General features: G+C 42.0%; 2 protein-coding genes across 4 annotated transcripts; both read right to left on the bottom strand.

Annotated features, from left to right (window-relative positions):
* Positions 1 to 160: 160 nt before the first annotated feature.
* Positions 161 to 4,132, bottom strand: LOC141806416 (protein c-Fos-like). The gene is made up of 4 exons (XM_074691942.1): positions 2,785 to 4,132; positions 1,947 to 2,174; positions 1,511 to 1,618; positions 161 to 1,412 (listed from the first exon to the last, which is right to left on the bottom strand). Exons 1-4 carry the CDS (start codon positions 2,917 to 2,919, stop codon positions 744 to 746), a joined length of 1,140 nt encoding a protein of 379 aa, XP_074548043.1. The 5' UTR covers positions 2,920 to 4,132; the 3' UTR covers positions 161 to 743.
* A 135-nt stretch (positions 4,133 to 4,267) lies between these two features.
* mlh3 (mutL homolog 3 (E. coli)) lies at positions 4,268 to 12,381 on the bottom strand. Of its 3 annotated transcripts, XM_074691940.1 has the most exons (13): positions 9,474 to 12,381; positions 9,289 to 9,390; positions 9,094 to 9,170; positions 8,892 to 8,996; positions 8,186 to 8,273; positions 8,039 to 8,113; positions 6,463 to 6,571; positions 5,527 to 5,686; positions 5,418 to 5,441; positions 5,259 to 5,337; positions 4,998 to 5,149; positions 4,825 to 4,896; positions 4,268 to 4,678 (listed from the first exon to the last, which is right to left on the bottom strand). In XM_074691940.1, exons 1-12 carry the CDS (start codon positions 12,049 to 12,051, stop codon positions 4,825 to 4,827), a joined length of 3,621 nt encoding a protein of 1,206 aa, XP_074548041.1. In that variant the 5' UTR covers positions 12,052 to 12,381; the 3' UTR covers positions 4,268 to 4,678. The 3 variants fall into 3 exon arrangements, with proteins under 3 accessions (XP_074548041.1, XP_074548040.1, XP_074548042.1); XM_074691939.1 differs by having other exon boundaries at positions 4,268 to 4,896; XM_074691941.1 differs by lacking the exon at positions 9,289 to 9,390 and having other exon boundaries at positions 4,268 to 4,896.
* Positions 12,382 to 13,786: the final 1,405 nt, after the last annotated feature.

Here is a 13,786-nt window from a genome sequence, read left to right as displayed (position 1 = left end):
GTCCTGCTCGTTTTTCAGTGCAATACACAACCGATCATCATGTGCTATAGAGATTTTATGCACACATGTAAAATTTTTATCTTGATTCTGCAGAAACAAGCACCAAACCTCACTCTGAACGAGAATTTATTGTAGTTATTCAGCAGCATAGATAAGCAATCAATGCTCATTTCACTCATTTTCAAATTTAACAATTCATAATCTGAAAGGTAAAAAAATAAATCATAAGTTAGATCTTCATAAGATATATATTCATATATATATAGTATATAGCACTGGATGTTTTCATGGAAAACTTTCAATGAGGTCAAACCACAGTTGATGACATTGAGGTATGCAGGTACTCAAACATTGATGAATATGTAAATACAACATTAACAGCAATCAATACACTATTGACACCAAAACACTAAACCATACTGTAACATTAAGTCCCACATTACATCTTAGATCTAGTAACAGATCAGATTTATATAAGCTCCGAAAATTATATGGAATTTCTTAGCATGCGTTTTTTTTAATCAAAACTCACTCCTGTCCCTCATGTCAAAGCAAAAGCCATGCTTTTAGCTACATCGCTCTGTTGGCTATTTATCTGGAGAAAGTAAATGTTTTGCTTCATCACACACAAGACATTTCATTACTCCTTGAAGTGTTACAGTACACTGTGGCATCATTTCAAAGTCAGGGACCTGCAGAACAGAGAAACCAGAGAGATGAGACGGATCACTTCCCTCTGAGCATTATAAGGCCAGGAGAGTTGGAGAGTTAAGGATATCAACAGACTCAGCTTTGCTTCCTCCACCTTTATGACCGTCTAGTCCCTCTGTGAGAGAGTCCAGCTCAGGACAGGCAAATGTGAACACAGACAGGTAGCTGCTGCAAGTGGGTGTGGAGGTGACCACAGGAGTGCTCAGAGGCTCCAAGTCGCTGGAAACGGACTTGTACAGGGTCTCCCAGTCCGAGACCCCTAGAGAGCTGCTCAGGTCTATGTCTGGCACAGATCGGGCTGTCTCCATGGGGGTTTTATCCTCCAAACTAGGCAGCATGTTTTCCAGAAGCCCCTCCTTAATGTCCAGGGAGGGCTCCAGATCGCAGAGGTTGATGTCAGCACTGGCACACAGGAGGATGTTGGAGTTCCCAGAGATGGCTGTGGACGGATCACTGGGGATGTCCATGTCCTGGAGCGAGGGGGCTTCCTGGATGCCGTCCTCTGGGAGTCTGTCCTCATCTGGACTGGGTGGCAGCCCTGGGGATCCAGTGGGCTCCTGGAAAATAGACTCCAGCTCCTCTGACATCTGGCACATTGGTTTATGTGTGGACAGAATAAATTCAAGCCGTTCTTTCTCCTTAAGCAGGTTGGCTATCTCTGTCTCCAGGGCTGCTTTCTCCTCCTCCAGCTTGTCAGTCTCCTTCAGATATATGAACATCCGAAAATCATCCACATTGGAAAAAACACACTCAGTTGGTGCTAATTGACAGCTGAGTAAATACATCACTGTTTACTTACAGCTTGCAGAGTATCTGTGAGCTCTCTCCGTCTGTTGCGACACTTTGCTGCAGCCATTTTATTCCTCTCCCTCCTGATCCTCTTTTTCTCCTCCTCCTCTGGAGACAGCTGGGATGTGACAGAAATAATTCAGTTACTACCTTGAAGAATCCAGCCATTTCATCTCCTAATCCGCTACATCCGTTGCAAATTCCCCCTCTGAAGGCTGGCAGAAGCATGTTTCTCTGCAATGCGTCTAAAAATAGACCATTGTTGCAGACTCTCTGTGACCTGAATATAAATGGAGTGCCTAAGGATGGCACACAGCCGGCACACGCTACTAGAGCCGCATGCACATCAGAACTGTTGCACACCAGGAATTCAGATTGGCATATGTAAAATTACACTGCTGACCATTCTGTCCAATAGCAGAAAGACTTCACTTGAGCAAACCTACCTGCTCTGTTTTCCCTTTTCTGACTGCATTTTTTCCTTTATTCCCGCCCTCTTTGGGTGTTGCCTGTTGAGAGCTTTGTGCTTCATTGGCTTGCTTGCTACCCAGAGACGGGGAGACAGATGTAATGATTGTAGGCTGGACCATCCACTGGAAATCTGGGGTAGAGGAAATTGCAGTGACTGTCGGCACAAACGGAGTGTCTTCAACGCTCATGTCTTGGCAGAGCTCCTGAAAAAAAATGAATATATAGTCATTTCAGACATGCACTGAGATTTTTTTTATTTACAAATCAATATATGTCAAGGCTATGAGAGGGTGAAAGTGAATCTTCTTGAATAAACACTGATAAATACTATAAATAATATATTAGTAGTGTTAGGATACCCTACATGTTTGGTTTTCTTGAAATATACCCAACCCAAAATAGCTTTCTCCTGATCAATATTTGACTTTATCATTGTTTCCTACGTCAGCACTGACGCAGGGATGCTGTGGAGTCTCCTGAATGGATTTATTTTTCTCAATGAACCGCTGCATCGACACGCTCACATTTGGTCCCAGGACATCGGAACCAAAACATCCCGTCCAGCGATGCCATACTGCCATGTTCCAGTTTGAATTCAGCTCTAGCATTATGATACAATCAACGTAACTGAAGTCATGCAAAAAGAAATGAAGGCGCATTCAGTTAATTAAAACCATATCAATCAGTTCCACCTCCCCCTCCCCCACAACGAAGAATCATAAGGGAGAATTTTCAATTCGCGTTATAATTAATTCCCCCCTCCCCCTTCCCCTCGCTGCATTTTGGAAGTATGATTAAAACAGCCATTCATACCTTTGCACTGCTCTCTGAGGAGGAAGCTGGGGAGATCGCCTCCTCTGGCATCTTCTGGCACAGTGTCCCGGCAGCAGACTCTGTCCGGCAGGTGGGAGAGACTGAATCCATGTCAGGCATCAGGTTATTGTACATCACGGAGGAAAAAAATATCACAGGTCCAGATCAGTGGTAAATATAGCTCTGGCCTTCGGCTGGGCAGAGCAGACACAGGTCTATCCTCCAGGTATATACCTGGTAACTGGACGACTAGAATGCAAGCCCCTCCTTTTATGCTCTGCTAGAATTTTATGAATGAACCAAGACTGTACCATTCGAGGAAGGGGAGGGGGGTTGGGCAGGCAGTCAAACGGGTCCATGTTTCTGGGTAACAAAGCATTATTTGTCTTTAACCATCCTTGTGTTATGCCCTTAATTAATAATTCTATTATTTCCAACACAGCCTATTTGGTTTGGATGTTAGCCACAACTTCGTCTCAGTGCCAACACCATAGAGCAGTTTTCACTCCCATTCACAAGGTTTCCTAAGAATGCATGTGAGGTGAGAAACGTGAGTCTATTTATACATACCCATATGTAATCATTTTCTGAGAATCAAACTGATGTCCTGATGCATTCATTACATGGATGGTCAAATATTTGTACAGATAGCAGAATTCCCATTTGTTTTAAAATGTGCAAGTGATAACCTTAGCTGAAATGACGACGCCACTGATTTTGACCAGTTCATTTTTGTCGACGACGCATGATGAGCTTAGCAGTGAACTCACCCATACACACACACATTGATCAGACTCACTTCGTTTATAACAAACAAACTGCCGGATTTTTCACCACTGTCTGGCATATGTCTCTGTAAATGCTCAGCAATTTGGGACTGCCTTTTCAAAGATAAGAATCGAGGGCTGTGAGCTGACATAATGAAATGATGCTGAATTGTTTACTTGGGGGGGAAGGAGGTGGTGAGAAGAGCTTGCACATGTGGGGGCGGTGATGTCACGTGACAAGACCCGGAACTGTAAGGGAGGAGAGGCGAGGACATGAAGGGGTGGCGGGGGCTGCCTTTGACAGGAACAGCATCATCCTTCAACCCCTTTTCACAACGGAAAGGGATTAGAAGGGTGTCTAGACTTTCTGTGGTCCTGCTGATCCCTGTCCTTCTGGAACTGGTCTTTGCTGTGCAAATCCTCCAGTCGGAGGAGACTTCTATTCTTAGAAATGTCTTCAAGTCATGTGGAAATCTGTCCGTTCACTCCTTGGGAACCACCAAGTTGCCCTTGAGCAAGGCAATCAACCTCACCCCAACTGCCTAGGGCTAAGCCCCCTCACTTCATTAGTGTATGTTCATGGGATTCTATCAGTGCACATTAAAGTGTGTTTCAAGCCTACACAGGCAGGACCACAGTTAAAACAAATTTCCTCTTTAAATAAAACAAAAAAACACATTATATCCTATCAAATTTAATACAGCTTTATCGTTCTCTTTAAAAACTACAAAATTTCATAGTCATTGGATATTATTTTCACAAGAAAATTGTAATCACTGAATAAAACAACCTGTCAGTACCACAAGTAAAAAAGAAAACTCAAGTTGCTTTCGGCTGATGCTCAGTCAGTCAGAGAGGAGATGATGTTAATGGGCAGTTCAAGAGTCACACACAGATCAACTAGCCTTACTGAAGTTGGAGTATGATCCAGTGACAAAGGAATCCAAACAGCTTCGACTGCTGATCTTCACAGTAGAAGCCAAAAAAGGTGAGGTAGAGAAGTTACAAAATCTAAACACTGTCAAGTCCTTTTACTTTAGCATCCCCTTTGAGATTGAAGTACATAAACTGAGGTCCAGTGAGGACATCTCGAGTGCCTGGACGTTTTTTTTAAATTACTTCATCATCTAAAAAAGTGAGGAAGAGCAATTTCAAACACAAGTGAGAAAAAGTTTTTGCAACAACTAAGTGTTTTACTCTTTCAACAATTTAATATAAAAAGTGTTTCAGCAATTCATAATAAACTCCACATTTCAATAAAACGTACACCCACTTATCTATCTCCATATAGTTGCCATGCTTTATACATTCTTCTCAGCTTTCCAAGGTTGGGTCTCTGTAACTCCTGAAATAAAAAAAGATAACTCACCCTCAGATTGCTTCAAATTACAATACTTTTTATACTACATTTAACAAAACGTCAAAAGAGTTTTTTCACAACTGTACCTTCTGCTGTTTGTCCAAGTGGAGGATGTCTACTAAAGGAGCGATGGATGGACGCCCATGGGCACACTGGAAGGGCAGCTGACAGGAGGACAAGGATGCCACCAAGCTGCAGCATTCCTCTCTGCTTAGGCTGTGATTGAATTTGATGGCACCTGTTAAATGTGTTAACATATTCCATGATTTATGAAAAGATGCAGGTATTACAATGTTGTTTATTCAATCATCAGTGCACAAACAGTAAGAGAAGTTGTTAAAGCTTACCATGGCAGGCTAAGGAGGCTAGCACCTTCAGCACAGTGAGAGGTAAAGTCCCTTTGACTCTACCTGTTGAGCAAAGCAGCTGAGGCAAAGATGAAGCTTTTGTTTAGTAATGAAACGGAAAAAAAGATTTACAATTTAAGCAAACACTTCCAAGCTTACCTCAATCTGCTCACGAAGATACTCCTGTTTCAAGAAGAAGAGCAAATTGATTATCACTAGGTTTTGAGAAATACAATAGCTTCTCTTTGTTTAAGGATATACCCCTTACCTCCACGATAGGCTTGATTATGGATGCTCTCCCTCGCCTGAGCTCATTACTCTCCTTTTCCATGAAGCATAGAGGCACCTTCCTGACTAAAACCTGTAGATCTGCTGCTTCTGAGAACTCCAATTCCAGGCCCAAACTCCGCAAATGTGGCTGAAAAGACCTGTATGAAGACCATACACTGCTCAATTACTGGCATGTTATTTTAATAGTGCATCACAAAAGATTTTGAATAGAAATTTTCAGTGTGAAAAAGAAAACTTTGTAGCCAAGGTATTTCACACAGTTTTAAAAGCTGAAAAAAAAATACAAAAGAGTCAACACAGCTGGAAATCTGAAACAAGCAATGATCCGTGATCAAAGCTTCTGATTATATTTGTAGTAATGAAAATCCAGAATGAAAACATTAAAGTCTATTATAGTAACAGGCCTCCCCTCTCTGAAAGCGAGCATTCTGCTGCATACAGTCAAACACCAAAGGGACATTGGAGTACTGAGGCTACTGAATAATGGCGTATGAGCCAAAGTGCTGTGCAACAGCTCTGAGTTAAGACAGGAGTGAAATGAGGCTGCGTCACTGCACCCACTCTCTATGTCATCTTTATTACTACCATCCTTCAGCTCATTGCCAAAATCTTCAGCTGCTGGGTGTCTGAGATGTTGTAGAGAGAGGACAGTGGCCTCCTAAATCCCAATGAGTTTAAGGCCAACTGAGGGGTAAGCACATCCATAAAGCAATGACAAGCCATTAAAGAAAACTTAAGAATTATATAAAACAAAAACACCTTTCACCAACGCACAAAAACTGGAGGATTCCTGAAGAATCAATGGAAGACACAGGTCTTGACTTGATGTCCAAAAAAGGTAAAATTACAGACTCATTTTGCTTTCTTACAGACCTCTTACATATTGATGTACAGCGCATAAAGAGAAACCCACCTAAGAAGCCTCAGCTCCTCTTCTGTCACACTGATCTCAAGAGGAGGCAGAATGATTGATGAACACAGACGTCTCTCCCCTGGTGCATCTGGATCATCCTCATAGGAATCTATGACAAGACTCACAAATTAACATTTCATTCATAAATTAAAGGTCCCATATTATGTAAAGATCACTTTATGAAGTCTTTAAGTGAAATTTGTGGGTCTTTGGCTGTCCTCCCAGCCCACAAAATGTGATATTTAATGACAAAACCTGTATTTAGTAGTGCTTGTGAATGTAAAATCCTGACCTAAAACGAGCTGTCTGGATTTTGGAGATTTGCCGACGTCAGCGAACCCCCTTTTTTTGACCAATAAGGAGCAAGTCTGACCTGATTGGTCCACCGGAGCAGATACCCCCGAACCCCCTTCCTGCCCACTCCTCTCCACGCTGCTGGAGGGGAGGAGAATGCCAAAGTTGAAGAGCCATCACTGCTCGGTTTTTGGCTGTAAACAGCCACGTAGTTCCATGCACAAGCTTCCCATCTCAGAAGAAGACAAGACTAAGTGGCTAGAGTTCATTTATCAAGGAAATGTGCCAGCTACACTCAGTAAAACTGTGCATGTATGGGGCGAGCCCGCGAGCTAGTTCAGGCAGTCAACTCGAGCAGCACTGCTATACACATACCACGTGTCTCACACGTCATAACCATCTTGCAATCACACTCTCTCAATTGGGCGGTCTATTTAAACCGGGAGTCTCTCATCCCTCTCTGCCTGTCAATGCCTTGGCTGCCCTGCGATTGTAATGCTGCATGTTTCTTTGCCCCCACCACCACCCCAGCAACCACCTGCAGGCTCCGGGGGGGATTATGTTCACTATGTTTTGCTCATCACTCCTCAATGTCACCATGTAAATTTATTGTGAGGGGTGATGAGGCCGGAGCCTGGACGCCAAACATAAAATATATTTGCTGCTAAATAAACAATTCAAACGTGAGTTGTCTGACTGAAGTGTGTTAGTCACTTCACGGCCAACTGCTTTTCTAACTTTGGACAGGACAACAGAGGGCTAGCAAATAGACTGGTCCTGAATCCAGGCGCATTACCAACCATCCGCCAACAAACCTTGGACCCTGGAAATGTGAGTATTTTGAATGCTGTGTGCTGTGGAGCAGATGTAACAGCTTTTCCTCAGTGTCCCCCCTGTCTCTGTGTTAGCTTCAGGATGCTAACTTTAGCTGTGGTTAGCCTGTTGTTTTAGCCTGTAATGTTACGGTAAACAAGCTTCGCTGTTTTCTAAACATTGTGTACTCGGCGCTCGTGGCATTGCTCTCAGTGGCGCTGAAGAGCAGGGCGGTATCAGCAGTGGCTCATTTACATATGAAGGCCACGCCCACTAAATCAGAGCGTTCTGAACAGAGGGGCTATGAGAGCCTGGAAACAAAGCTGCTGTGCTTGAATTATTGTTTTTTTGGACCAAAACATCTTACTACCATTTCATGAAGACATCAATGATCCATATTAAACTGCAGAAAAGGAGCAGAATATGGGACCTTTAAACTATGCAAGTTGTGCATTTGTCAGGGTTTTACCTGCAACTAGATTTTCAAGTCGAACTCTCTCATGTGCAGCATGTTGATCCACCAGCACCAAAAGGTTTCCTGAAACTTTAAATCAAGTGTATGAGGAGATGGTAGAAAAATACAAAACAGCATGGATGGTGAGTGTCCTGCCTTTACCTTCAGTTTTGGGGTTTGGTGTTGATGGTTTATCTTGTCTTGTGTCGATAAGACACGCCAGAAACTTCTTATCCACTTGGTGTATAACCTATAAGGTAATGAAAAGGAGTGAAGCTAATAGGGCTGCAGCTATCGAATATTTTACTATTCCAGTATTCTACTGAAAATCCCATTGATTAATCAAGTAATCGGATAAAATACATATTTGTTTGGTTAAAGAGCAGTTATTTTTCAAATGAAAATTTTTCTCTTTAAGAAATAGAATTTTCTGATACAGCATGTCAACAAGAGCACTTGCTTTGGTAGCTCCAAAATTTGTAAACACACTTTGACACATTTTTTGTGCCTTGTACATTTCATCAAATGTTGCCGACCCAAATGGCACCCGTTTCGTAGAATGACCCATTAGTCTCCAAACTCCAGAATACAAGCTGTATTTGTTGCTAGTTGCTATTTTGTATAAGAGTTAGCTTGAGGGGTCTGAAAACTCTCTTAATATGGCCTCAGCTCTATTTGAAATATCACTCTTTGATCTTTTTAAAAATTAAACGATTCCTCGAGGCTGAGAAAATTACTTGAGTAATTTCTGTAATCGAGTACCTCGAATCATTCGAGGAATTGTTTCAGCTCTAGAAGCTAAACATATGAGGCAAAGTAGCGTAAACATACAGAGCATTTTGTCTTAATATTCAAAGAAGGAGCATGCCTTCATTGAGTGAATCATGTCTTTAGAGAACCGGTATGGAAACAGAATGTTGTGGACTTTGACAGCAAGTCCATCAGCCTGCCTGCTGGATATGTCCACACCCACCTGTGGGCACAGAAGAGATTGTAGCTAAGCATTCAAAGGTTATTCTCCTACCAGAAATAAACAAAACCATTTAAGAGCTCAGTTGAGTTTTGTTTACCATGGGAGGTCGGACAAACACAGGATTGTTCCATTTGGAGAACAACGTGGAAAGCGAGTTGAAGTTCTTCCCATCATCTGTTATGACACGAAAAAGCATTAACGAACACAAGAAAGCCAGGATTCATTTGCTGCTATCAGGAATACATCTTAAGTGTGTTGTCTTTCTTAAGTCTTCTTTTCGTCGATGAGATACCTCTGTCATCAAACCCTGAACTAATCACTCTCTCTGTCTTGGATTTAGGGAGGAAGGGCAACACTAGATCCCCCTGAAATGGATAACATCTGTACTCCGTTCCTACGGTTTGAGACGACACTGTTAGTGAATGTGGTTAATGCTGAAACATAAATAAACACTGAGAAGCTTCAGACCAGACTCACCCATTTCAGAGACCACACCAACAGCCATATTGGTGACATCAGATGTACAGCTTGCTTGTGTTTCTTCAGTGTGTGGGTCCTCGTACTGGCTGAGTCCGGTCACTTTGTTGACGTAAACCGTCTTTCCCACAGATATGTCATAGTGGTGAAGCCAGTCTCCAGATGTTGATGCCTCTTCTCCCTCAGCCTGCTGAGGATCTGTACTGTAACATGGGGTGGGCGCAGCATCTAGAGCAAGGTCACCGGGATTCTCACTGATGTTGCTTTCTTGAATGGCATCATTACCGTCCTGTGAGGCAGTGCTGGGCTGTGTTGGTGGTGATTTTACATATTCAGTCCTGTGTTGTTTCAATTGGCAGAGTTTAGCAGCCAAAGACTTTTTGGTTTTGAGTTCTTCAGATGCTGGTTTTAACTTTGTGAAACCTACAGCTGCTGGTGGTGTTTCTTCCTTGCCCTTCTTTGTATCATCATCATTCTGCTTATTTTTCTGGGGTACTAACAAATCCTGGGAGTTTTGAACGAAGCTGTTTGTCTCTAAAAGTGAATTATCATTTTCCATCTGAGTTCCCTGAGAGGCTTTTACCCGCTCTGATGGTTTCCCATACGCTCTTCTAAACCTTTCCAGAGACCCAGACTCGTGACATAAAGATAACTTTTGATCTTTTACGATCCTAGAAATCTTTGTGGGAACGATGCAAACTGAGTCAGTGTGTTTTTTCTGTAGAGAGCTGTCCTGGTCTGCACGTAGGGAAATTTTGCAACCAGACGGTAAGGACCTGTTTTCACATTTTCTCAATGAACTGAGCTGAAATAGTGACTTGCTGTTTATGGGTGGAGCCTTTGTTTGGAGAATTTCATGAATGTAAGGATCACATAAACTTATCTTTCTCTTTTTTTCTGAGGTTGGTCCATCACTTCCTGTACACTTGAAGTCTGGTAATGTTTGCTTTGTGTTGTTTGAGCAAAGTTGAATTTGTGGAGTGGTAGTATCTTGTTGAGTGTTATTTCTAACTGAAGCAGAATTGCTTGGTTCGATCTGAATGTCCATTTTCTCCTTTTCTTGTCTGAAATCATTTGATGTGCCTAAAACTTGAGAGCCTTCATTTGCTTCAGTAAAAGATGGCTTTTTTTCTTCAGCAACTGTATTATCAGATTCAGATTCTGGCATGTCTGTGACACATGGTGTCTCACTCCTACATTCTGTGCTACTGTTAGATTCAGACTTGTCCAACTCATCCACAGTGATCTCTTCCTGTCCTTGTTCAGTCTCTTCTTTGCCCTCCATGTTATCAGAGTCCTGGCAAAACCTGTCCCCGGATACATTTTCATCTTTGCGTTTACGGTGAACAGAATGTGATGCCAGTGTTATTCCAAAATTACAATCCAGTGTGGAAGCACTGCTAGTCTCTTGGCGACCAGTGCTATTGTGGTGCCATTCATGTTCTGTACTGTGAGTGCCAAACAATCTGGGAGATAAATAGCCCAAGTCATCTTGAGAAAGTTCAGCCACCAAGTTCTCCTTGCAAAGAAAAGCTTTCACTGCCTCTTCAACACAGAGTAAAACTCCATCCCAATCTCTGAACTCTATTAGAGTTTTGGCAGGCTCAAGACATATGTCATACTCTGAGTAAGGGCATTTAATATTGATGATGTATACTCCATGCTGCTCTTGGCTTCGTTTGTGCTTTGGACTCCTGATGGCAGACTGCCCATCTGGACTGTCGTTTTTCTGACTTACGCTGCTCAGTCTGCGTAGGAGAAAGTTCAGCAGCTTGTGGAGCCGTGTTTTCAGGAGCAGCCGTTCATTTACATATAAGAACTGCAAGCTGTTGTTGTAATGGCCTTCTCTGCCAATGTAGCCGGTCACCTCAAACTGTGCATGTTTGTGGCTGATTTCACCAAGTTTCTGTGCTCTCTCAAGGCCATTTATCTGGACAAACCTATGATGGGTGTTTTTGGCTTTGGGAAGCTGCACCATCATGGCTCCTGTGCAGTCATTTTTCAAGGTGAAAGACACAGAAGGGTGCATCAGGGAAAGAGCCTCCACCCTGTGTCTGATTCTCTCACCCTCCAGGACAGCATCCATCCTCTTTCTCCGGACTGGCATGTTGTGGAAGAAGCTGCAAACGATGACAGTTGTGCCTGCAGAAGGTCGAGTAGTTTCAGCCTCAAATATATCCATGCCTTTGCCATCCTTAAAAAGTTTGATGTGAGTTTTCACTGATGATCTTGTCCGGGATGAGATTTCAACAAGAGACGCTAGAGACACAGCACTTGCCAGGGCTTCTCCTCTGAAACCATACCACCTGAGGTTCTCCAGGTCCTCCACACAGCTGCATTTGCTTGTGTAGTATCTATTTCCCAGGTAATTCATATTCTCGGCGTTTATCCCCGCACCGTTATCGATCACTTGGATCTTGAAAGCCTCCATGTCCATCCTGACCCCCACACATGTCGCCTCTGCATCAATGCTGTTTAGTATGAGCTCCTCCACACACTGCTGCAGTGAGGGGATAGCGACACCAGAGCGAAGTTTTCCCTGGACCTCTACAGGCAAACACTTAATCATGGTGTTCATTCAATCCAGGTTTCTCAATGTTTTCAACATGTCACTAGTCAAAACGAGTCACACTGTGAAAAATTAGCCGTTATCAGCTAAGTTCAAATGGTATTAGCTCAACGGTTGGGATTTACGTGTGTTCAAACATGTAGTTTTCACCTCCAGGCGTTTAAAACTAACCGTTACAGTAATGATAATAAAAAATAAAATAAAAAGAGCCAGGTAAAATGGTATAAACATGCTAAAGCATAACTCATCTGCTGTTTACAGTCAACGTGAGACAACAAGACATAACAGCCGAAGCTAGCAGTGCCATCTTCTGGTGCGAAGGACTTACGCCAGCTCCTTCTTCTTCTACTTGACACTTTTAAACCAGCTCCTATAGGTCACACTGCCATCTAGTGGAGCCACTCAGAACGTACTCATTCCGGTTTTAAGTAGCTGACAGCATCATCATTCTACTTCCAGTGTACATTCTTAACGGTTTTAAGGAAGATTGATAATCATTCTCTGCAGTAAAGAGTTTAACAAGTGGATTGATTCTAACTGATTTTGGTGCGTTTCTCTACATGCAGGAGAGATAACGATAATATTTCAAATATTGCTCCTGCGTACAAACATGTGCATTGAACTTATTTCAAATCAAACCACCTGTTTATCTCTACAAATCAGACATATAATTCATCAGAGGAATCCATAGTTCATTGCAGAAAGAAAATAATATGATTACCTGAAAGTAATCTTTCTTTATTTAAAAAGCAAATAACACACTGTCTCACTATGTGTTACAAAAAATTCTTCAGACATCAAGGAAAAGTGGTAAGATACCTGATCTAAACTGAGCCTTTAGACCATTTACAATGGTTTCCCATTTTTTTCTGTATCAGAAGGCTAAATGACTCATTGGAGGTTATATTTTGGGGTTTTTATCTTCAATTTTGGTGCATTTGTTTATCTCATTTGCGTGAATGCTGCAAAATACCTTATTTCTTCCGAGGTCGTAGAAAAACTTAATTTAAACAACAGAGCACTTTTAAAGCCATAGAGATTTTTTTAAATTTAAATGAAAATATTCTCTCTTCTACTTTTTCTCTGAATTATTTAACAAAGAAACGAAACATACAGAGTCCAGTTCTTTCCAATGGAGAGCAGCAGCAATCCAGTGCAAGTACATTCCTTTACTCAGCCTATATGAAGGCCAATAAAGAAGGTGAAAACCATTGTTTGTTGTTCAGCAGTGTTTTCAGTTTATTCCCTCTTCAAACATATTTCATATATCTGTCAAGTTATGAAGTAAACTCTAAAACCTACATAGGTCTATATCAATAAAGATTTTTGCCTAAGAAACTTAATGCCATTCATACAGTTAAGTTCATTCTCTGTGTGGTTATTTAGTCATTAAGTACTGTATTTTGTAGGTGTTAGGGAGATTTAACTGAAACCAATCTTTGATCTGCCTTCCAACCAAAAAGTAAAAATACTAAATAAATAATCTACATTACCACAAATATTACAGGTGAACTCTGTGTTATCTTATTTCACAATGTTAAAAGATGAGTGTTCTAGACTAGTGATTGCTTTCTCGTTCTCGAATTCTGCCTTTATTATGCTGGACTTGGGGCTCCCAGTGGATCTCAGCCATTCTTGCATTTCTTTCACCTTGCTGCGTGGGCCCTGCAGCTGCCCCTGGACGGTTCCTGCGCCTGTGTTCTGAACCCATCCAACTAGCCCAAGCTTCTTCCCCTCAGCCTGA

Source organism: Halichoeres trimaculatus, unplaced genomic scaffold (genome assembly GCF_033239565.1).
Source record: "Halichoeres trimaculatus isolate MK-OKI-2021-1 unplaced genomic scaffold, fHalTri1.1 fHalTri1_scaffold_17, whole genome shotgun sequence".
Classification (NCBI taxonomy): domain Eukaryota; kingdom Metazoa; phylum Chordata; class Actinopteri; order Labriformes; family Labridae; genus Halichoeres; species Halichoeres trimaculatus.
Note: the sequence above shows the minus strand (reverse complement) of the source record. Positions and strands in the feature narration are given on the sequence as shown.

Excerpts from the sequence above, each read along its gene's own strand:
- LOC141806416 (XM_074691942.1), bottom strand. The coding sequence starts at position 2,919 with ATGTACAATAACCTGATGCCTGACATGGATTCAGTCTCTCCCACCTGC. Across the intron at positions 2,175-2,784 it reads CCTCAGAGAGCAGTGCAAAG|GAGCTCTGCCAAGACATGAG; the intron begins GTATGAATGGCT and ends ATTTTTTTTCAG. Across the intron at positions 1,413-1,510 it reads TCACAGATACTCTGCAAGCT|GAGACTGACAAGCTGGAGGA; the intron begins GTAAGTAAACAG and ends ATATATCTGAAG.
- mlh3 (XM_074691939.1), bottom strand. The coding sequence starts at position 12,051 with ATGAACACCATGATTAAGTGTTTGCCTGTAGAGGTCCAGGGAAAACTT. Across the intron at positions 5,687-6,462 it reads GAGGAGCTGAGGCTTCTTAG|GTCTTTTCAGCCACATTTGC; the intron begins GTGGGTTTCTCT and ends GTCTTCATACAG. Across the intron at positions 5,150-5,258 it reads AGCCTCCTTAGCCTGCCATG|GTGCCATCAAATTCAATCAC; the intron begins GTAAGCTTTAAC and ends CACATTTAACAG.